Source organism: Photinus pyralis, unplaced genomic scaffold (assembly GCF_008802855.1).
Source record: "Photinus pyralis isolate 1611_PpyrPB1 unplaced genomic scaffold, Ppyr1.3 Ppyr1.4_LG6, whole genome shotgun sequence".
In the NCBI taxonomy this organism is placed as follows: domain Eukaryota; kingdom Metazoa; phylum Arthropoda; class Insecta; order Coleoptera; family Lampyridae; genus Photinus; species Photinus pyralis.
This window is the reverse complement of record NW_022170663.1, coordinates 30878981-30903410: the sequence shown is the minus strand read 5'-3', so window position 1 is coordinate 30903410 and position 24430 is coordinate 30878981. Positions and strand designations below refer to the sequence as shown.

The 24430-nt window shown below is 37.5% G+C and overlaps 2 protein-coding genes across 3 annotated transcripts; one reads left to right on the top strand and one right to left on the bottom strand.

Moving 5' to 3' along the window:
* Window positions 1-567: 567 nt before the first annotated feature.
* Window positions 568-1992, bottom strand: LOC116173552 (phosducin-like protein). The gene is made up of 2 exons (XM_031491077.1): window positions 1867-1992; window positions 568-1798 (listed from the first exon to the last, which is right to left on the bottom strand). Exon 2 carries the CDS (start codon window positions 1779-1781, stop codon window positions 954-956), a length of 828 nt encoding a protein of 275 aa, XP_031346937.1. The 5' UTR covers window positions 1782-1798; window positions 1867-1992; the 3' UTR covers window positions 568-953.
* Window positions 1993-3721: 1729 nt separating this feature from the next.
* On the top strand, window positions 3722-21881 carry LOC116173550 (nucleoprotein TPR-like). Of its 2 annotated transcripts, XM_031491072.1 has the most exons (10): window positions 3722-4048; window positions 4101-5437; window positions 8661-9134; window positions 9288-9947; window positions 9996-10358; window positions 14896-15147; window positions 18284-20434; window positions 20910-21350; window positions 21401-21590; window positions 21637-21881. In XM_031491072.1, exons 1-10 carry the CDS (start codon window positions 3886-3888, stop codon window positions 21864-21866), a joined length of 6261 nt encoding a protein of 2086 aa, XP_031346932.1. In that variant the 5' UTR covers window positions 3722-3885; the 3' UTR covers window positions 21867-21881. The 2 variants fall into 2 exon arrangements, with proteins under 2 accessions (XP_031346932.1, XP_031346933.1); XM_031491073.1 differs by lacking the exon at window positions 14896-15147 and having other exon boundaries at window positions 9996-10610.
* Window positions 21882-24430: the final 2549 nt, after the last annotated feature.

Sequence of the window (24430 nt, the reverse complement as noted above, 5' to 3'; positions counted from 1 at the left end):
TGATCGTACTTTTAATGTGTTTTTCTACTAAATTAATTTATGTTTTTCACTTGAAACTTTCTGACTACTGTATACATACTGTAGTCATAGTATAACATTTTGAAAATGTCCTCTGACCCCTTTTTGTACCTGATACAAAAACTGCATTAGACTTTTTTGTAGCTCATTGCTCATATCAAGACATAGTCACGTTTAACATTTTTTGCAATGGTGCTTATTTGTCGAGAAAAATACAAATTTAATAAATAAAATAAATAGTTTATCTTTTCATTAAACATTTCTCAAAAACTAAGAAACACATAAAAACTGTAAGATTTTTTTTGCAAAAAATAAAAATATAATAATAATAATCATCTTTATTTTGCTATACCTCATAACAACTAAAACAAAACATTGTTTGGCAACAGACCTATTCTCATGGTTCATAGACCGTCTGAGAAGTTGGTTCTTAAATAAACATAGGTATTTGAATAAACTATGAATATTTAGGTAATTTGTGGAGTATAGTATAAATATTTCCACGTTTTAATATCGAAAAACATTGTATGCTTTTTACAAATTTCACAATGAATTTAGATGCTTCATTTGATTTGAAATATGAGTTAGTCGGTTGAAACTAATCAGTAACACAAAAGCTTTAGTTGCACAGGTAATCTTTAACAATATTACGGTTTACTATACGAGTGTGGCGCCGCAACAATAAAATAGATTCTGATAAATTAATGTAATCAGGAAAAAAGAGTGGTCACTACAATTTCAACCAAAAGGGCAGACAGTGCACCCCATTATGGTTTGTCATTAAACATACCACAAAAAATCAAAAATAGCTGTAAACCTTTAATACTTTATACATGAATCAAACATACAAATATATTAGAAGCTTTAAAAATTGAATGTACAAATGGCAGTGTTAATAAGTAGTTATTAAGTTACATAAAAATCTTAACAGTAATTTAGGAGCTATCACTATCGTACGAATTTGCAATAATAGGTGGGCACAGACTTTTGTCTACTAATATTCCATGTGTAACCAACAGTTGGATAACATCTTCCACGTAAAAATGATCTCCTAACTTATCGGTAAGTTTAACAAAATTAGCAATTAAAGAACCTTGTTTATAAACAAGCAACGCAGGTACACCGATCTTTTTAAACTGCGAACTGACGCCCGCCTGAGATCCCTTAATTGCACAAAATTTTGTGTTCGTGTAAATTTTGCATAACTCAGTCAAACGATCGTTCATTACCCTGCAAGCTTCAATTTCATTTTCGTAAATATGAATAATGATGGTAACCCGTTGATCCTCTTCATCGATACAACTTAAAAACTCTTTGCCGTCTTTTAAATAAATAAGTTTTCCAAAGTGAGCTTGAGACTCAAATTTAGTTACCATCTCCTCCATCCGTTTTCTTTGATATTCTAGTAGAAACTGATCGTCTAACAGTTCCGCTTCCAGCTCGGCCCACTCTTTTTCCTCATCAAGCGCCGTCTGAACTGTAAGAGTTAATTTTTTCGCCAACTCGATACAGTTACGTTCCTCAATTTCTCGTTTCTCTTTTTCCAATTGTCTGAAACCTTGCCAATCCTTTATAACACCTTTTGGACCGGTATTTTGTGACACGCCTTCCCATTTTAACACTTCCTGTGGTGTGTTCTCCACTTGAGGTTTTGTTACCTTTTCGGTTTCGGAAGTGGCCTCATCCTCACCATCGCTTTCCTCACTGCTGCTGCAATAATTGTGGGACTTTTCACCTAGAATTTTATCTTCTAAGGTGGCCATGGTAAGGTTAACAAATTTTAGAAATGAATTAAATGAATCACAACTTCCTTAATACGTAATTGCGCCAATTTGAAGATATTATTACCTTCTTAAATACACGCGCAAACAGAGTTTACTGTTCTAAATTGAGGAATTTTTAAGTTTTTAATTTATTAGCTTTGATCTTAAAAAACGCCGCCATGTTTTGGTATTCTGGAGACTGGAGAGGGAGTATTCAATCAGAGTAGGCGCAAGGTAGGGCAAATTAGGAGTACACTAAAAATGCAGGACCGCAATAAGAAGGTAGAGACGAGGGGATACTTGTAAAAATACAAAATTTGCCAGTTGTATTTAATATTTATTAGGATATTAAATTATTAACAAGCATGTTCCGTAATTTCCCACAAAAATGCGCAATCGTCACTAAGCATTGAAAATCTTTAAAATGTCTGTATTACAAAATTTTGTGAATTTTTATTGTTACGAAAGCTTGTGGATCCCGCTATATAGTAGAAATGATTTCGTATTTTTGTAGCTTATACATACGAAGTTAGCTCCATTTGTCACGACAATATCACTGGCATTTTTGCTCGCATTTCTTGTGACAAATCAATGATAGGCGAGACATTTTAAATGCAAGCGAATATGGACTATATAGAACTAATTTGGCGTTCGCAACGTATGATGGAAATTTTTAATACAACACAACAAGCAATCTAACAGAAGCAGATTGAATTGAAGTTTTCATACCGATGCGTGCCATTTTATATCCCTGTTTCCCGTGTTGGAGTGCGCCCACGTGACTGGTACGATGTTTGGGAGTATGTTACTGTTAGCTCACCGGAGACATACGAAACAATTGATGGCAGTGTTGCCTTGATTGTCAAACGCCTGTCACGTAGAATTGTGTGGCGTTGCCATATAAACACTACATGTCTTCAGTGTGACTGAATGTGTCATCTAGAACAGTGGTTCTCGGCGAGTTTCAACGTGGCGGACGGTTACATTGTTATCGTGTTTGCCTTTATTGCATTTGTAACAATAAACATAAATGAAACTTAATAAAAGTAATTTTCCGAAACATTAAAAATATTACACGTGATCATGGACCGGCACTTGTCCGTGGACCACCACTTTGAAAAGCGCTGGGCGTCGATTCCCGAAGATGTGCTGTGTTCACATCGGCTGACCTTGATGTGAACGCGAATGTGACTGCATTTTCGAACCTATCACATCGAGCGATAAGTTGATCGAACGCAACGACTGGTCTAGACCACTCGTTGCGTGAAAGTCATGCGCAGTTGCAGCTACACGACGGATCTTGCAGCTGTTTTGCTTGGGTGATTTTTACAGTGCCCTTAACCTATACATTCACGTATTTTCTGTAAAATAAAACATGGAATTGTTCCAGGATTTTCTGATTATTAATAAGTATAAGTTAATAACAGTATACATAATGCAAAAACAAAACAAAATACAAAACTGACAAATGACAGTTCTATTCTTGTCTGTGATTGATTAGCGCATAAAGTTTGTCCACGATTCGGGAATGCAGCTAAACTTTAACTTATCCCTATCGTATACGATCATGACGTCATGGCAGCCGGTCACATCACGGAGCATATCGACTAACTTCGGGAATTCAATGCTTCGGGAATCGATGCCCTGATCTATAAATAGATTACACTAATCGTACCTAAAATTTGCTATTCGAAGTGGGACGCCCTATATATAATAGTGCTACCAACAAAACGCAACAGCTTCATGGTCTTTAATTATGGAAATTACTGAAAAATTAAGGCCATAAATTGAGAATGGGTGAATGTCTGCTTAGTTATATAAAAGCACGCATCATGCTAATTACCTTTTTTTCTCTTAAATTTGAATGCTAATGACTAGACCAGAAAGGTTATTGGGAGTTTTAATTTTTGGTGATTGGTATTGCAATGTAGCATTTTCATGCGCGTGCAAGGCATTGTGGGAGTAGAGCTCAACCGGCATGTTTGCTACTTGTATGTAAAGAACGCTATTTGTGTTATCCATACGAATTTCAGTGAATTTTAAAGTATGTGTTTACCCGACTATCATAAATTACATTAAACTAAGTGCCAATTGTGTTATTAAAATGGAGGATGCTAACCGTACTTTGTTTGCATCCGCAATTTCTGAGGATGAATGGTCGCAAATTCCCTCCGAAATTGCAAAAAAAATATGCAACTTCGTCGAGGAGAAGTTTGACGAACTTATTACTACAAAGGCGTTGTCTGAAACTAGTAAATTTAATACGGGTAAGCAGTTACGTCTTTATAATATTGTACGACGCCATAATTTTGCTTGCAGAAACCATTTTAAATGAAACAAATGAGAAACTGAAGACTGCTGATAGTAACGTACAAGAAGGGAATCTTAAACTGGAAGCTGCTACACGCACCATTGCAGAATTAGAAACACAAATTTCGACTTGTACATCCGATATAACTAAGTTGCAAACGACATGCAATCGTCTAGAAGCCGAGGCCGCCGATTGTCGACATCAAAAGAATATTATGTTAGGAGAAAAAGATGAATTGGCTAACATACTTGAGCGAACCACTGCAGAAGTTGAACGACAGAAAATGGAAATTACAACTCTAACAAATCAGTTGCACGATGCTATCAACGCAAAATGTACAGCTCTGGCAGAATACGGCGAAATTCAATCGATGAAACTGACACTCGAGTACAAAGAAAAACGTCTTGATCAAGAAAAGCTGCTGTTAAACAATCAGGTGGAAACGTTAACTCAAAGTTTAGACGAGCGCACCGAGGAGCTATTAAATATGAAGAAAGATAACAGTTTGAGGTGTGTGCAGTTAGAGAATAAGTTAACGGATAAAACGCAGGAGCTGACTGTTGCGCTTGAATCGATTCGCAGTCTCAATGATATTAACGATAATCTAAACGAAAAGATCGAAGGGTTGATGGATGACTTGAAGAAGCGAAATGAGAAAGATGCGAAAACTTACGAAGCTTACCAGCACGAAATAGCCGCACAGACAAAACTGGCCGAACTGTACAAGGCGGCAGGCGAGCAAAACCAAGACCACGTAGATCACCTCTCGAATGCTGTGAAAGAGTTACAAACGCTACTCCAAGAAACATCAAACAAGTACGGCGAATTAGAGACAAAGCATAAAGAAATGCAGCTTGCCAATGATGAAATTATCGCTAAGAAAAACGAGTGCATAGCCATGCTAAAGCAGGAGTTGGAAGTGAGTAACGAGCTATTCAACGCGTGTAAGGACGAAAATCTTCAAAAGGAAATCGAAGAGATTTCTCCATCTGCGGCTGCAGCCTCTCGACTGATCAAACCCGGAATGTCACTGACTCAAATTTACACTCAGTATGTTAATGTGAGCAATGAGCTGATCACGCAAAAGGAAGAGTGCGCGAGGTTACAGTCGTACATACAGCACATCATTAACGAACTTGAGGACAAGGGCCCGTTGTTAAAGAAACAGAGAGAAGATTACGAAACCGCAATGGAAAATCTCAAGGAGGTGACCGATAACAACTACGCTCTCTCGGTGGAGTGCCAGCAGTATCGTGAGGAAACTCTACAGGCCAAGCATAACGAAGATATTCTTTTACGGGAGAATGATCGTTATAAAAAAGAGGTTGCTGATTTAAGTCGCCAGGTAAGGTCGTTGTATGTGGAACATAAATAATGGTACAGTTGAGCAGCACTAATGGCACACTTGGTGTTTGTAGAAATTATTTGCGTTTGTTTATCGATTTGCTGATGATCGTTACTCCAAAAGTTGGTAGAAGTATGAGAGGTAAGTGTGGACCTGAACGTAGAGGAGTTCTTTACCGTGAAAATGCGTACTCTTTTTTTTTTTAAATTAGAATTTTGAAATTTTTGCCAATAGAATAAATGAAGGGTTGTCACATAGTGAAAAATGTGCACAAAAGAATACCCGAGATTTGCTAAAGACTATCGGAGAATACCCAAAGACTTACCGAAGAATTCCCAAGAAGTGCTAGAGATTTCCGAACAATCCCTAGAAGTTTCCTTGAAATTCCCAGACTTTTCCAGAATTCCCAGAAATGTGTAATGTTCAAGAGTTCTGTGTTGACTTAACAGATCTAAGATTACAATTAGTTATATATTACCCTGATTAATACGTTCCACGAATTTTAGATTTGTAAAAGACTGGATATACAGTAGACTCAGTAATTCGGCAGATATCCTTATTACTGATTTATTTATTTACAATTAACTAACAATAAATTTATAACAATCTTAAAATTGATTAATTCATAACAGTTAGTTAGTATTTTATCACTCTCAATATATACCATATAAGCCGAGCGTGTTGATGTTGGAACTGACTGAAGCATAATGTGATTTGCTTATATAGCAAATATTCAAGAAACACATCATATTTACAGGAAAGAATGAGTCACATCCTCTTTCGCTTTTATCGCTGATGGCTAATCTTTTTTGGCGCCTCGATATCTATCAGGATTTCTAGAATATTAGCCACGGTATTATTTTATCAAGATAATATTGAATACTTAAAATTTTTTAAAACTCAATTCTTTTTTTGTTAGCGGGAATTTTATATACAGTATATCCCAGAATTAATGTTACAAGTGAACTGTTTGAATTTTAATTCAAGATTGTGAGAGTGAAAAAATTGTAGTTGTAGGTGTGGATACTGGATCTATGGGGATTTACTATAATTCAACCGGTTTAACCGGGTGGGTAGGTTTTGCTATGGCTACAAGTACTACCACAATTGTTTCTATGGTGATTTCTATCAACCCGGTTAAATTATCGTAAATCCGCTATGATGATGACAGACAGACTGAATTCACTCATATAAAAAATCCTATACAACTGAATATCGAACGATCCTTGAGATCTATGACGGTGAGATGGGGTTGGCGCTGCTTTAACTTAACCCCGTCGAATTAAACAGCCAACTAACTCAGGGTTGGAAAAAATTAAAGGCTTGAGATCTTCAGTGGTTGATTCGTTTAGAGTATGTAATCTTCAGTTCCTGGTTGTATTTATCATAGGGTTGAGCGCCACCCAGCTTCTTTAAATACTTTACTTTCTCTGTATACAACTGAGAAGATACAAGGGAATTAACAGTGAAATCAAATTAATAAAAGAAATACTGGTTTATTCTAGTCAATATCTAAATAAAATTATCTCCAAAATTGAATAACGTATCCAATACAAAAATACTCTCCAATATTTAAAGAATATTGATTAAACTTGATTTAAAACTCAAATTAAATATCCAATACTTTCCTCCGACAAACCGTTTTCGAGATATTCGCTTTTAATGTTTTGAAATCACCAATGGATATTTTGCTTCCAGACGTCCTAATCGCTCTTTGTGAGTACCCTCTTCCGACAATCCGGTCTGAAGATATAAGGGAATATATCCGACCACGATAAGCGGTCGAGGATAAGCACCATGGTTGGTAGAAATTATTTCCTTTCTTTGAGACCTTTCATTAGAGTACCATGAAGGATAAAACAAACCAGTTCCACTACCCCCCCCCCCCCTTCTAACCCCCTCTTTTGATGAGGGGTCAGAAAATCATTCATGGTTTTTGTTGAGACCTTTAATTAGAATACCATAAAAGATAACATTAATTTCTACCCCCCCCCCCCCCCCCCTTCATGCCTCGTCACCCACTGATCTCGAAAATGAGTCGTGCGGCAAAGTTATAGTTTGTCGAGGAGGAGGGCTATGATTGGTAGAAGTTAATTCCTTTCGTTGAGACCTTTCATTAGAATACCATGAAGGGGTAGAATGTGCGTTTACCTCCCTAACTTGGCACCACTAAAGGCATGCGTATGCAAAATCTGAGACCAAGTGGTTGTCGTATGTAAAAGTTATGCACGTTTTACTTTCGAAAACAGCATCTCGTGAAATAATTCATGGGGGCCCCCCTTTAAGGCACCAAAATTGTATGGCCATCTGGCACACCTTCACCATCCCCTAGAAGTGGTTCAAAACGGCAGAAGTGAGGCCGGACGAACGGACGGACGGACAAAACGCAAACACTAGCACATTTTTTTTTAATCTTAACAAAATGCGCTAAAAATTGTGGCTAGCACAGATACCACCCGCGTGCCTACGCATGCGCGATTCTGCCCAATAGCATTTCAGCTCTTCCTTTTATGTCTTAAGAATATGTGTACCAAATTTGGGGAGTACAGACAAATCGACAGCATTGAGATTGTGTCTGATTTGGATTCCTGGGGCTTCAAAAGGTGTACTTTCGTCTAAAAAGTGGAGGAGGAGGGTCATTTTTTTACCCCAATGCAATGTACCTTACTAACGTGGAGGTGGTAATGTAGATGGACTGAACATCCTCGGACTAAAAGACGCAAAAAACCATTACGCATGCGCAGAGTGAGATTTCTTATTTGTGACTCAATTATTCTGAAATTTCAGAGGAAAACAAGAAAATTGAAATTACGCCTCAAAAAATGGATTGCGCATGCGCAGAGTTCACTTTCTTATTGTGGGTCACTTTTTCCGAAGTTTTAAGTGAAGATTCTTCTTACAAAATTGAATTGAAAAAACACGTACAAAAATGGGTTGTGTGTGAGCAGAGCCAACTTTCTTAGTTGCGGACAAATTTTTCAAATTTCTGCCTCCAACACAAAACTATATTTTTTTAAAAATTAAACGTAACTTACTGCAGTCGTCCTCAAAAAATAGTGGTCTTCTTGTGAGCGTTCACCCCTTTCCACACTTATCTTCATCTTTAATTCATAAAAATCTGGTAAACAAACAATATATAAAGTGTTCCATGTTTGATGTGTGTTGTACCATTATTTTGTTCACACGCATTATATTCAGTTTACTCCACACCTCCAAAATTTAGGTTTGCCATCTGCTACGAGAGATCGAATTGTCACGCGTCGGATCAAACGTCACCTCCCCGGACCAGGATATGTCAGATAGCATGAGTTCGGGCGAAATTATAAGTAAACGTCTCGTTACGTTCAGCGACATTACTGAGCTGCAGGGTACCAATCAACGTTTGCTGTCACTGGTGCGCGAGTTAAGTTCAAAGCAAGAGGAAGTGGAAGCGTTGGATCCGACGGCGATCGCCCAACTGAAGATGAAGTTGGAGACGATGAAGGAGACGCAGAGTAGTTTATTGGAACAGCAAGACAGTCAAAATAAAATGATGAGTATGATCGTTAACCAGCGTGACATGTATAAGACTCTGTACGAGCAAGCTTCGAAGGGAATAGGCGAAGATGGTGGTCTGACCCTCGACAGACTTGAGGGTGAAAAGGGTTCCCAAAGTTCAAAGGGTCAGGAGGATTCCGAGTCTCGGTGTGATGATAAGGTTTGTATCAATAAAAAATTTTTCTTTTACATTATTGGGAATAATAGAACGTGTTCCTCAAGGTAATATACTGGGACCACTTCTACTGTTATTATCTACTAGTGCTTTCTACTTTTGGATAGTGTTTTATGCTCTTGTTGTTTTGCGGTGCAGGTGCAGACATTGGAAGGCCAGCTTGATAAAGCAAAAAAAGAAATTAGCACGCTTAAAGAGGAGAATGATACATATCGAAAAGAAAAAAGTGTGAATGAAAAGATGTTGGTTGATCAGCTGGAAGAGATGCGGAAAGAAGTACGAGAAGTTACCCGCCAAAATTGCAAACTTACATCAGTTTCGGAACTAAACGATGAACGTTTCAAAGTAATGCAATCCAATACGGAAGTTTACAAAAAACAGATTTCCGCTTTGGAGAAACAAAACAAAATTTACAGCGAAAGCAACATAAAGCACGAACAAATGATGACATATTTGAAAGACGAAACTTTGCAATCCCAAACGAAGCTTTCGACGGCGGAAGTAAAATTGGCCAATTTAGAAAAGGAAATCGCCCTTTTACGAGATAGAGAGTCACGATTGGTGAAAGAGGTGGAATTTTTGAAAAAGGAGACTCACGCCAAAAACTTACTGCAAACGAACATCGAACTGATAAAAGCAACTTTGGAGAGAAACGACGCGGAGAGTCGAATCAGGCTCGAAGAGCGACTGGACGAAGCGCACCGGGAATGTGCAGCTTTACGACGCCGTCTACAAGAAGAGCAGGACCGCTTCCGCGAGTTGGGCGACCATCTTGAGAAACAGACTCGTGCGGCGCAGGTCGGTCAACTACTATCTTTAAAATGTTACTCTAGCCTTTTGTTTTAGGCTCAAATGGAAGAAGAGAAAGGACACGCCTCCAAGCTTCGGAAGGAGGTGGCGGAAACACGTGATGATTTAATCGCGAAACAAATTCAAATAGAAGAGCTAACCAAAAAACTGAAGAACTCCCTTATGGTCATTCCGGAAAATAGCGTAGAAAGTCATAAGTTTAGCGAATTGGAAAGGATACTAAGCGACAGCCAGGCAGAGGTGCAGTCGTTGCAATTGCAATTAAAAACTGCCAAAGACACCATCGAACAGCACTGCAATGTGGCGGAAGGTGCCGAAAATCAACTCAAGGCTGTATTAGAAGAACAAGAGAAGTATAAAAAAACTATGGAGATGACGCTAAGTGAAAAGCAGCAGCAGATCGCGAAACTTGAAGAGCAGTGCAGTGAACTTCAAGGGGAGCTAACAATACAAGATGATGACGTTAATGTGGATGCACGAAGCAAATTGCATAGAATTGAAGAAGAGCTCAAGGCTAGTAAGGTCGATTTGAACGAGTGTAAATCTGCTTTGGTCGTTGCTCAGACTAAAATACATGAGTTGACAGCTGATGTTGAGACTGCCGAGAATAAATATGCTCACGAGATGCTGTTACATTCCACCGATTTACAGGTAAGATAATTTATAGTCTTCAAAATTCAAAGTTGTTAAATTTTTTAAATCGAATTTATTATGAGAGGGCTTGAACCGTTCTTGCAAAATAATCCAAAAGAAGAAATGAAATGAATCTAAGGGGAAACAAGTACCATTTTTGGTGTACACCAAAAATTCAAATTCAAATTAATTCACGTTAAATCAGGTTAATTCACGTTAAGTCAAATTAATTCTAGTGGTAGAACGATACCGATATTGATATCGGCATATCGGCAATTGTTGCCGATTATCGGTATCGTATCGTATCGGCAAGGTAATTGCGCCGATATATCGGCAAACAATTTTTTTAGCTGTTTTAACTCTTCAGTGCATAAATGAAATACTTTATTAAAGAAAATAAAATGTTTTATTCTAAAGTTAACATTTTTACTAAAAAAGTTAAAAAAAAACAACAAAAAATATACCTAATATAGCAGGTTCTAAATACAGTATATACATACATATACTTAATACTTAAAATTTAACTTTTTGATATTATGATGCAAAAACACTAACATTTCAGCCCTATCTGCATTTAGTCTATTTCTTTTAGGCTCGTAAATATTACCCAATTCACTAAAAAGTTGTTCACTTGACACACTGGCAGCGGGTGCTGAAAGGTAGACTGAAGCTGCGTTGTACAGAATAGGTAATTTGTTTTTTTCTGCCTTCCACCACTCAAAAGGGGATTTATCTTTTAATAGAGTTGAAGATGCCAAATATAATATTATTTCATTTTCCCAACCTTGCTTTTTTGTAGTACTGGTTTCGGAAGCTGAAGTAGAGGCAATGATCTCAAAAGTTTTTGCTTGACCGTGTCTAAATAGTAACGCCATCTATTGTTTGCCGATACGATACGATATATCGGCACGTAAATATCGGTATCGGCCGATATATCGTATCGGCAAAAAAAAGTGATATCGTTCTATCACTAATTAATTCAAGCTAATCTATACAATTTCTGAGGAGGAAGCACATTGAGACGCCATGAGCTACGATGCAGTCGCAAATTTGACCAAAGAACATTGAGGAAAATTTCATTACATTTGGAGAGACTGCATCTAGGATTGCATTATTAACAATCCTCGAAATCGTTTATAATTTTGTATTGCTGTCTGTCCATGCGCACGATGACTTTGTGTAGACATGTCCGATCGCTTTGAAATTTGATAGACATGTTCTTCGGGATATAAAAAAATACGCTATGGTTTTTTGGCAACGTGCACTAACAGGCGAAAAAGTTACAGTCCAAACCTTAAAACAAAGGGTTTCTGTTATAATTCTTGGTACAAAGAACATGTCCGGTTTTCTGTGTTAGTAAATATTCCTAACCTCAAGCAACTATGCAGTATAAATTGTGCACAACTCTCGTGCAGATAAAGCGCATTTTTTTTTTAACCAAAATAGCTTTTGTTTTGACATCACCAATGGATATATTTCGCCCTTTGTGAGTACCCACTTCGACAATCCGTTCTTGCAGTATATTATTATTATTTATTGTATCTAAAAGAATTACAATGATTCCTTATTGCAGTATAAGGGAATACGAGTATATCTGATCACGATAAGAGGTTGAGGAGGAGGGCTATGGTTGGTAGAAATTAATTCCTTTCAAAGACCGTTCACTAGAGTACCATGAAGGACAAAAGGAGAGAAGGGCAGTAGTTGGTAGAAAACGGTTCCTTTCGTTGAGACCTTTAATTAGAATACAATGAGAGATGAGAGATAAAATTAATTTCCCCCCCCCCCCCTCAAACACCGTCGCTCACTGATCTCGATAAAGAGTTGCACTGGAAGGTTATAGTTTGTACAAACCAATTTATTTCGATGAGACCTTTCATTAGACTTCTACCATGAAGCTAGAACATGTGTTCCCCCCCCCCCCCCCATTTTCTAAAGTTTAACTTGGCACCACTGCGTATGTAAAGTTATGCACGTTTTGTGTGGGGTCTCCCTTTTAGACAGCGAAATTTGATGACCGTTTGCACACCTTCAAGGTATAGGCTACCTACTGCAAAAAATTCCAGGACTCTAGGACCATTCCCCTACAAGTAGTTCAAAACGGTAGAAGTGGGTCCGGACGGACGGGCAAAACGCAAACAATAGCACATTTTTTAATTCTTCAAAAAATGCGCTAAAAAATTGCGCATGCGTAACCCAACTTTTGTATTTGCGCAATCCCAATTTTTATCATTTCTCAAGATATTTAAATGAAATTTTGTCTGTACGCACCTCAAATAAATGTAAAACTAATGCCAAGCAAACAATTTGGTTTGCGCATGCGCAACCTGATTTTTTGACATCTCCGTTAGTTATGAACCGAATTACATGAAATTTTATACGTAGTCACATCGAATAAAAGCAAAACTAGTGCCGACAAAAAAAATTGTTTTTCTACAACTGTCAAAAAAACTCATTTTCTGACGAATTTCGAAATACGAAGTAGTAGCTTTTTAAACGGTTAATTAATAAGTAATGTTGCTCATGACAATGTGCCCGAAACTGTCAACAGTGAAAAAGACTATTTCGTGCACGTGACAAACTCGGCTACGACTCGTCAAAATACCTTCAGTCTCAATGCGCGAAATTGAACTTCGCGCTCTTGTTATATAAATAACTATTATTTGTCATTTGCCTATTATATGTCAATTATATCGGTCATATGTGATATATGAAGTAGTCTATTACGCCCAAGGGCATAATGAGATGACAAGATGACATGACGGCTTGTCAAATATATTGACGGGCTTATATTATGTAATAAAAATGATGCAACTTGATTCTTATGAAGCACTTTAATGTTGGGCAAACAATAATCATGACATTTGTATATTGGACATGCATTCTTTTCTACTTTCTAGTGTTCTTTTTACACGTAAATTATGCGTTAAGTGCAAGAGCACAAAGGGCTGCATGCCTCTTAGTGGCCTTTTGGGTGCCAAGTTGTATGTATAATATTGGTATTGTTTATATATCTGTCAAGTGTGTCCAAATAAAGTCAATATTATTATTATTATTATTAAATAGAAGCGTGCTTAGAAGAATAGTATATTGTTCACCAAGGACGAGAAGTGAGTTTTCGCTGACAAGTCGGAAGTTTTACTTACGAGGCGCCTTTAGAAATGTCAGCGGATCTCACTCGTCCGTCGTAAACACTAAATTTTTTTTATTAGTATGCTGGTACTGCTTGCATATAAACGGCTAGTCAACACAGATATAGAAATCAAAAGAGGCAGAGAAGTGGCTGCTCCTAGCAACGAAACAATACTTCGCTATTTTGAATATTATGATCAGCAAAATGTCATTTAAATATCTTAACAAATAAAACAATCCGATTGCGCATGCGCAAAACAAATTTTTTGATTTCGACATTAATTTTACTTTTATTCGAGCTACCTACATACAAACTTTCCAGTAGTTGGGTTGATAATTAACGGAGTTGTCAAAAAATCGAATTGCGCATACGCAAAATAACTTTTTTCATGCGCCATTATTTCTACTTTTATTCGAGGTGCCTACATACAAAATTTCATGCAATTTGGTTCATAAATAACTGAGATCTCAAAAACTCGGAGTGAGCATGCGCAAAACAACTTTTTTGATTCGGCATTAGTTGTATGATAATAATAATATATTTATCCAGTTATAAGACATTTACATAAAAAATTTCATGTAATTCGGTTCATAACTAACGGAGATGTCAAAAGGGCCTTCCTTATTGTTTGCCTACATTGCCAGTTTACAAACCACAATCTTCAAATTTTGATAAAGAATCCACATGCAAAATTTTATCGTAATTGGTCCACCCGTTCTCTTTTAAATCGATGGACATGAAACCAACGAGCGAGCGATGGGAGAAAGCATAACCGTCTCGTTTAAAATTCGACGCTAATATAAAAGTGGTCGCCATTTTGTTCCAAAAGGTGAAAATTCACAAACTTGACCGAGATATTGATGAGTTACACCAATCCTTAAAGTTTGGTCAAAAATCGGTTCATAATTACAAAAGTTAGTGTTTCTTGGAAGTGATAGAAATGCAAACAAATTCAAATTATTTCAGGTCAATTCAGAATAATTCGCGTTAATTCAACACGGTCAATTCGCCACCGGACCACTCGCCACCGACTGACTATCCAACGCGACAACTCGCCAACGGGACAACTCGCCACCGCGACAACTCGCCAACGGACGACTCGCCACTGCGACAACTCGCCAACGAAATATTTTTCCTTGTTTAATGGTGTCNAATGAAAAGCAGCAGCAGATCGCGAAACTTGAAGAGCAGTGCAGTGAACTTCAAGGGGAGCTAACAATACAAGATGATGACGTTAATGTGGATGCGCGAAGCAAATTGCATAGAATTGAAGAAGAGCTCAAGGCTAGTAAGGTCGATTTGAACGAGTGTAAATCTGCTCTGGCCGTTGCTCAGACTAAAATACATGAGTTGACAGCTGATGTTGAGACTGCCGAGAATAAATATACTCACGAGATGCTGTTACATTCCACCGATTTGCAGGTAAGATAATTTATCTTCTTCAAAATTCGAAGTTGGTAGATTTTTTAAATAAAATTTATTATGAGAGAGCTTGAACCGTTCTTGCAAAATAATCCAAAAGAAGAAATGAAATGAATCTAAGGGGAAACAAGTACCATTTTTGGTGTACACCAAAAATTCAAATTCAAATTAATTCACGTTAAATCAAATTAATTCACGTTAATTCAGGTTAATTCACGTTATGTCAATTTAATTCACGTTAATTCAGGTTAATTCACGTTAAGTCAAATTAATTCAAGCTAATCTATACAATTTCTGAGGAGGAAGCACATTGAGACGCCATGAGCTACGATGCAGTCGCTAATTTGACCAAAGAACATTGAGGAAATTTCATTACATCTGGAGATTGACTGCATCTAGGATTGCATTATTAACAATCCTCAACATCGTTTATAATTTTGTATTGCTGTCTGTCTGTCCTTGCACACGATGACTTTGTGTAGACTCGTCCGATCGCTTTGAAATTTGATAGACATGTTCTTCGGGATTTATCCAGTTATAAGACATTTACATAAAAAGTTTCATGTAATTCGGTTCATAACTAACGGAGATGTCAAAAGGGCCTTCCTTATTTTTTGCCTACATTGCCAGTTTACAAACCCCTATCTTCAAATTTTGATAAAGAATCCACATGCAAAATTTTATCGTAATTGGTCCACCCGTTCTCTTTTAAATCGATGGACATGAAACCAGCGAGCGAGCGATGGGAGAAAGCATAACCGTCTCGTTTAAAATTCGACGCTAATATAAAAGTGGTCGCCATTTTGTTCCAAAAGGTGAAAATTCACAAACTTGACCGAGATATTGATGAGTTACACCAATCCTTAAAGTTTGGTCAAAAATCGGTTCATAATTACGAAAGTTAGTGTTTCTTGGAAGTGATAGAAATGCAAACAAATTCAAATTAATTCAGGTCAATTCAGAATAATTCGCGTTAATTCAACACGGTCCACTCGCCACCTGACCACTGGCCACCGACCGACTAGCCAATGGGACAATTCGTCAACGTGACAACTCGCCAACAAGACAACTCACCAACGAAATATTTTTCCCTGTTTAATGTGTCATACAAATGCATCCCACAAATGCAATAGTCAATTTCCCTAATTTTCTAAACAAAGTTTATCGAAAAATTGTAGTCAATATTTGAATGAAGACCCAACCGCCTATACCTGTTTCTATTACTGCATTTTGATATAACGACATCTTCTGCAAATTATTATTTGAACAGAAAACTTGTCAATCAAATCGTTATTTGAACGACACATCAAACAGGGAAAAATATTTCGTTGGCGAGTTGTTGCAGTGGCGAGTCGTCCGTTGGCGAGTTGTCGCGGTGGCGAGTTGTCCCGTTGGCAAGTCAATCGGTGGCGAGTCGCCCTTGGCGGGTTTACGCGTACCGAATTAATTTTATTTTTTATTTTATTTTATTTATTATCCCTCTCTTGTTCTGGGCCCTCAACAGACATGCACCCAATTAATTCAAATTAATTCGCGTTAATTCAAATTAATTCGCGTTAATTCAAATTAATTCGCGTTCATTCAAATTAATTCACGTTCAAACAAATTAATTCACGTTCAAACAAATTAATTCACGTTAATTCAAATTAATTCAAAGGGGTGTACACCAAAAATTCAAAGTTGTTTCCGCCTAGAAATGAATAATAAAATAAAACCACTCGCTTTTATGAATGCAGATGAACTCAATTTTCTTAAGTTAAGTTGAATTGTATCGGGTGACCCAATAAGACTGTTCCTCGGCTATATCTCGGGAACCGTTCGTCGTATGACTTAGGGGTAAAAAAACTTATTGTGTAAATCGGTTATGAAAAATCGCTAGAAAATATTTTCAAGTTCCAAAAATGACCACCAGAGCGCGTAACTGCCATCTTAAATTGTAAAATTGCATTTTCTTTCAATTTCGCATAATAAACTAAACATTCCTTTTTCACATTTTTAAAGAGAACCAGTTTATCTATCATTTTCGTAAAAACAAAAACTCAGTTATTTCAAAAACAAAGATGGTGTGCACACATCATGTTCAATTGTTTTCGCAATAACCTGCTTTAACTTCTTAAACGTTTGACCGATTGTAACAAATTTGGTATCGTTGAAAGGAGCATTCATTAGTTAATTTAGTGGAATCCTTCTCCGCCAGGGGGCTAGTTTTGACACTATGATCCAAAATCCTAAAAAGTCAAATGGAATGATATGACTTTTTCTTTATGAAAAAGTAGCCAAATAACATCCCAAGAGGCCAGTGAAAACCGTTTTTCAAAATCTCGTTCCTAACCTCAAATATTGGGAAAATGAGATTAATTAATTAATTAATAAAAATGCTTAAATTGTATCTTATTTGACGTATTTCCGGTAATTGTCGATGGCGCAAAAGATTGCTTGGAAAAGCACCCTACACTTTTAGGTAGGCCTTGGAAAATTAAACAAATGAAACATGATGCATTATAAAATAATAACAGCCGTAATTTGTAAATTATTCTGCTGTGTTTACATTCAGAAAGTGCAGTTTTTTGAATTTGTTTTCTAAAATGCCGATTTCTAACCAAGATAAAGTTGTACGAAAGTTGAAAAATCAAAAAAGCGTGCTTGGTCCTGATGTGGTTCTTTTAATCATGTTGTCTTTTGTATGTAACCTGCCCAGAATTCTGTTTTCATGTATGCCAAAAATTAAGGGGACGTAATACTACAGTTTCTGTTTGATTACTTGTTATGTCTTAAAAAATCTTGGATTGTATATCAAATACCTATCGCAACATTTTTATGCTAAACAAACGTTAAACGAATTGATTTGTTGAAGTTGAAAATAACACAAAAGTGGTTAACTGGAGTTTAGAATTACTAGTGTAATTGACGTGCACGTGACCCATTTGTAAATTTGTCCTCGTATTGACATATTTATTGACTTCGTGAACTATAAACTGAAAGTTGCTTTGGCGTGGATCGCGATCCAGTTTTAATTATGTTAGCTAATCTTCTGAAGAATTACTATTTATTGACGGGTCTAATGCGCCACAATGGCGCCGTTTTGTTACAGTATAATATTTAAGATTCCTATGCTAATTTCAATTCTTTTTTCTAGACTTTAACGTCACTAAAAGAAGAAGTTACGAATTTAAATACCGAAATTCAAGAACTCAAACTGGTAAGAGATCACTCCGTATCAGCTCTAGAGGAATACAAAGTGGGCTTAGCATCACGCGAGGAGTTCTTCCAAAAAGAAAAGGAACAGCTTGAACTCAGATTTAAAGACCTAGACAGTCAAAATGCGCTATTACTCGATCAAATTCAATCCCTTAATACGCAAATCACCATTATGCAAACGCAAGCTACGGAACAGCAGAACCAATCAATCGGTAGTGCGGATGTTAGCTTTAATAGATCCTTCACAGACGAGGACGTTAAGTCTTCCGAACAGCTTCTAAAAATTATCAAATACTTACGCCAGGAAAAAGACATTTCGGTTAGCAAATGCGAGATTCTAGAAGCGGAACTTTTACGTCTAAAATCTCAGCACGACCTGATTACGAAACAGCTCGAAGATGCCAAGGCAAATCTAGAGGCGGAAAGGCAGAAATCCGAAGTATCGATGGTCACAGCAGCTAAACACTCCGAAGTGTTGCGTAAAGTGGAAACTCTTAACGCCATCACAGATAGTAACAGAACTCTTCGGCAGGAACGTGACGGCCTATCGTCGCAAATTAGCGATCTCAAAGCGCGTACCGCCCTTTTGGAAGATCAGGTCGCGCCACTTCAAGAGAAAAACAAGGACTTGAGTTTGAAGTTTGACGCGTTGCATAGCGAAAATGTTTCGTTGAGAGGCGAGGCCACGAGATGGCGGCAGCGTGCCAATATGCTTATAGAAAAATCAAATCGCACAAGTCCAGAAGATTGGAAAAAGTTACAAAATGAGCGTGAGAATTTAGCTAAACAACTCGCGATTGAAAAAGGTACCAGTACTAAGTTGGGCGACGATTTGAATAACGTACGACATGAAAAAACCAAATTAGAAGAGCAATTGCGTAGCTTGCGGTCGCAAAACAATCAAGTTAGTGATGACCTTGAGAAAACACGCAGCGATCTCGCCAAAGTTAGAGAGCAAGTGACCGAATTAACTCATTCTCTCGATGAAACAAAGGAGAATTACTCCAAACTTTTGGAGGAAAAAAATAAAATTGAAGCCGATATGACGAATAAAGGTGAAGTAATTGTAGATTTGAAAAACAATTTGTTGGCCGTAAGAAAAATTGCGAAGAAGTATAAGCAGCAGTGTGAAGATCTCACTGGAACAATGGACGCATTGAAACAGGAGAACGAGGAACGAAACAAGAATGAGGCGACGGCTGCCGAGAAACAACAACAGACTCTTGCGGAGGAACGTACCTTGATGCAAGAACGTATCTCTCTGCTGGAAGTTAATCACAATGAAAAAGTAGAACAATTAACGCAACAAATTTCAGCGGCAAATGAAGAAATAAGTAATCACCAAAAGGAAATTGAGTCCTTGAAGCAGTCTGCTGTCGAAAAGGACGATAGGTTTAAGAGCATATTTAAAAATGCCAAGGAACGTCTGATAACATTAACTGAAGAAAATAACACTCTTCGTTCAGAACGTAGCCGCTCATCTGATGACTCGAGTGACAAGGGTAAAAATAGTGAAGTGGAAAAGTTAATGAAAGAGAAAGAAGAAATATTGCAGGAGAAACAGCTGGAAAAAGATCGCCTTATGAGCGAAATAGAAACTTTAACGCAAAGGGTGAACCAATTGCAGAGACAGTTGGGACAGCAAGGATCTAAGCCGACCACTAGCTCGGGAACATCGGAAAAATCAACCAGCGAACCACCGACCGCCAACATTAAACCAATGGCCGGCCATTCCACAAATACTCAAACACATTCGGTTCAAATACAACCGTGGCGAAGTGGACCGGAAACTCCTCTTGCCAGTATTAGGCCTATGTCTATGCAAGTTCGTACTGCAGCCGTTTTACCTACTAGCCAGGGTCCATCAACTAGTCAATCTCCGAGCGCGGTAATGGTGCCGCCTCAACAACAGGTTCATACCACCGGTCCGAGCAACATCGAATCCCTCTCTAGTAGTCCTACGAGTTCGCACACGGAGTACATGCCCGCGACTAGCTCGGCTACGCCCACCGTAGTTACACCTCGACAACTTGCGGTACCGCCAACTCAATCTACTCAAGATGTAGAAGATGATGATTCTACATTGCAGGTAGGTTTAGACACCAGCCCGTTGGCGCAGTTCAGTTGAAGCTGGACTGTGGTACTAAGGGTTCCTGGTTCGAATTCGAGTTTGGGGATGGATATTTGTAAATGTATAGTGGGATGGGTTGGTAGAGGAGCCTCGGCTGAAACCCCGCCCACTCAAAAATAAAGGCAAATAAATAAAAATTAAAAAAACATGTTGGTGATACAGGGTTGCCATGTTTACGAAAAATAAAACTATTTGGTCCCTCACACTTTGCATGTAGGGGGGTACCTATTGAAACTAAGGGAGCAGTCTCAAATTTATTAGTATGTCCTAGAGTATGTCATTGACAATGCATGAAGAGAAGTTGTACTGCATACCACTCCTAGATGGCTCTTTGTCATTTCCTCCGAAGCAAGAGTTTAAATTTAAAATCTGGCACCTTATTTGGGGGGGGGGGGATTCTTTGCTGACATTTAGAAACACATGTGCATTGCAGCCCGTACTTCAGCAGCAAGCCGTGGCATTGGTGTTACCAAGAGTTGAGCAACCAAGCAACGGGCCCGCGCAGGAATTGGGCACGAGCAGTAGCAGCTCAAACACGGTAACAACAACTCAAGCGGGACTGAAACGGCCTAGAGATGTAGACGCCGAGGCGTGTCAAATTGACGATCAGAGTAAACAACAGCAAAGCAAGCGAACGCGCATTCAGCAAGGGTCGACTGAAACCAGTCAACATCACGGTACCGTTACTGATAGCGGTTTAGAAGTTGAGTATCAAGTTCCCACAAGTAGCCAAAGAGATCACGAGGAAGACCACGATGCTGTGATTGTAGTCGATGAGAGCGAGGATGATGTGGATGATCCTGATGAGGGTGAAGGTGACGACAATGTCGGAGACGATCCCGATACTGAGGGTTACGATATGGAATCGTATCCAGTAAGGGGATTTACACTGACTAAGAGCGCATGTTTAATATGAAATTTCAGGAACAGGAGCTCAGTTATGACGATGCAGATTGTCAGGATATGGAAGAAGTGGAGGGAGGAAATGAGGTCGAAGTGGTGGAAGGTTCTAGTGAAGTTCCGAATCAGAGTGAACGTTCTATACAAGAGAACAGTTCTCAAGAGGAATCCCTGGAGCAGCCACAATCTGAAACCATTAGTAGTGGAACAGATGGTATACTGTTTAGATTCATATAAAAGTCATAATGGTAACATTGTAGGTCTGTCCAACGTTACTGTATCACAGGCATCTCCTTCAGTTGCAGTCACCATGCCCTCGTTTTCTCGAACTAGATCAGTTGCTCCATTGACAAGACAACAGCCACAATCCCATTTGTTACTGCAACATGGGATGGATGAAGGGGGAGATGACGGTAAGTACATAAACCTACAACTCAAACGTACAGCCCAAAAAGGTTTTTTATTTGACTGTAACAACACTTTTATATAAAAACGCTGGCTATTTAAAAAATTTAATAGGGTCACCAGTTTTCCAAGATGGCGGCATATATTGACAGTCAATGAAATTTGGTATGAATGCGTCATAGTAGTAGTATATGAAAACGGTGGCCGTTTTCCAAGATGGCGGCACAGATTATGTAAATATTAACTATTATTAGAGATAAAAACGGCGGCCATTTTGAATTTTTTTATTTGGAAGTTTATAGCCATAGTACAATTGCCCCCTTCCGTACATAACCAAGAGACAACAACATCTTTATTGGTACACCCGTTTCGTTGGGAAAACATCCAAACGCATTCTTTCGTAGACCAAGATGCCCGAGAAGTCTCTTTGAAGATGCATTTATTTTTTCACAGATATCGCCAGGTATTTTCCAGAATTTTCGTCGCGATATATACCGGATGGGGCAATAAAACGACACGTGTTTTGGGATTCAGCAACATTTTTAAGCCATATATTGCAACAAATCTTAAGAGCATAAATGAAAATTAGGATACAAGCTGAATCTGGGGATTTATTATCCACATCTGGTAAACTTTGTATGCAAAATCGTGTCAATTTTCAAGAGTACTTATTGTTTTGTTTTTACTGATTTACGAAAGCGAAAAACACCAAAAAGATTTCTTTAAACATACTTTTTATTTGGATTTTCCACTTTGGCCCGTGGCGCATATGAAAAATTTTATTTTGGCCTCTTGAAAAAAAAAAGGTTGCCATGCCTGATTTATAACATGTAAATTTATCACATACAAGCGCGAACTTCACTATTAATCACGCCGACATCGATAATGGAACTGCGTTAAATACGCTTCAATTTACTTATACAGGGTGTTTTTTTGGGAGCTTAGGTTAAAAGTTTCTGGGAAAGTAAAATAGGTAGGTTTTTGAAAATTTGTACTTAGGAGTTACTCTGAAGGCCGAATCGATGTAAAATATTTTCAAAATGGCCGCACTTCCGGAAACACCGGAAGTAGATAGTAACTTCGTTATTTTAAATGACAACCCCTATTTTTTATTGCATTTTTGGATTCTACGTGAAATTTCAGTTCTTTTGATACCCATATGTCGATATCTACCATTTATGGTTTTTAAGTTATGTTGACTTTATGAAAAAAAATGGCGGATGCAGATGGTACCTTTCTAATTGATTACTTGAAAACGGTTATAGTCATGGCAATCCATTTTTATCAGTGCATAGAGAATGAATAGGGCTTTCTTTTAGTGCACTTAAAAAAAACTAAGTTGCGTACAACCGCACCTATGGAGATCCAAATTTAAGAAATTTCAAAGTCCAAAAACTCAGTTTTTTTTAATGGAATGACCATGTTCTTCCTATTGCATGAGATAGAGAATCGAAATTGGAATATTTTGATACTACATGTTCCTATAGCTATCTTCAACATTTTCTGATTTATTCCCATTTCATTGCATTGATGCCATTTTTTGCATTTTCATTTTAGTAGTTGGCCATGATTTTATAACAATCGAATTTTAAACAAATCAAGAAAAGGATTCTTTAATATCATTGATTCTAGTCTAAATAATTCATTAATAAATAAGTCATTTATTAAGGACGGAAAATTTTTGAGAAATCTAGACAGAGTCGTTCAACTGAATTTCTTAAACAACGTATAAGTCTAAAAATTCAGAGAGGTAATGCGATATCTGTTCAATTCCATACAAAAAATGTTTCAACGAAGTTTTTTATATTTTACATTGAATTTATTTTGTTAATCTTGCATTTGCAATTCAATTCATTTTCTTAAATATTCTCTTGTAGAGCTTTGTATCACTTGTGCTTCAACGGTTTGTAGTGCATTTGGGGATACAACATTTCCAAAATTCATACAATTAGGATTAGTGTCACTAGAATTGTTTAAAATTCAATTGTTATAAAATCATAGCCGACTACTAAAAAGAAAATTCGAAAAAAATAGTGTCAATTCAATAAAATGGGAATAAGTCAGAAACTGTTAAAGATAGCTATAGGAACATGTATTGTCAAAATATGCCCATTTCGGTTCTTTATCTCATGCAATATTAAGAAAATGGTGATTCCATTTAAAAAAACTGAGTTTTTAGTCTTTGAAGTTTCATAAATTTGGATCTCCATAGGGGCGGTCTTACGCAACTTAACTTTTTTTGAAGTACACTAAAAGAAAGCTGTATTCATTCTATATGCACTGATAAAAATAGGTTGCCATGACTACAACCATTTTCAAGTAATCAATTATCAAGGTACCATCTGCATCCGCCATTTTTTTTCTTAAAGTCAAAATAACTTAAAAACCATAAATGGCAGATATCGACATATGGGTATCCAAAGAACTGAAATTTCACGTAGAATCCAAAAACCTAATAAAAAATTGGGGTTGCTATTTAAAATAACGAAGCTACTATCTACTTCCGGTGTTTCCGGAAGTGCGGCAATTTTGAAAATATTTTACATCGATTCGGCCTTCAGCGTAACTCCTAAGTACACATTTTCAAAAACCTACCTATTTTACTTTCCCAGAAACGTTTAACTAAAGCTCCCAAAAAAAACACCCTGT

What these genes read in the sequence shown, in the direction of transcription:
- LOC116173552 (XM_031491077.1), bottom strand. Translation starts at nt 1,781, where the DNA reads ATGGCCACCTTAGAAGATAAAATTCTAGGTGAAAAGTCCCACAATTAT.
- LOC116173550 (XM_031491072.1), top strand. Translation starts at nt 3,886, where the DNA reads ATGGAGGATGCTAACCGTACTTTGTTTGCATCCGCAATTTCTGAGGAT. An exon ending in TAAGTGAAAAGCAGCAGCAG is followed by an intron (nt 10,359 to 14,895) that starts ATCGCGAAACTT and finishes AAGCAGCAGCAG; the next exon opens with ATCGCGAAACTTGAAGAGCA. An exon ending in CATTAGTAGTGGAACAGATG is followed by an intron (nt 21,591 to 21,636) that starts GTATACTGTTTA and finishes GTAACATTGTAG; the next exon opens with GTCTGTCCAACGTTACTGTA.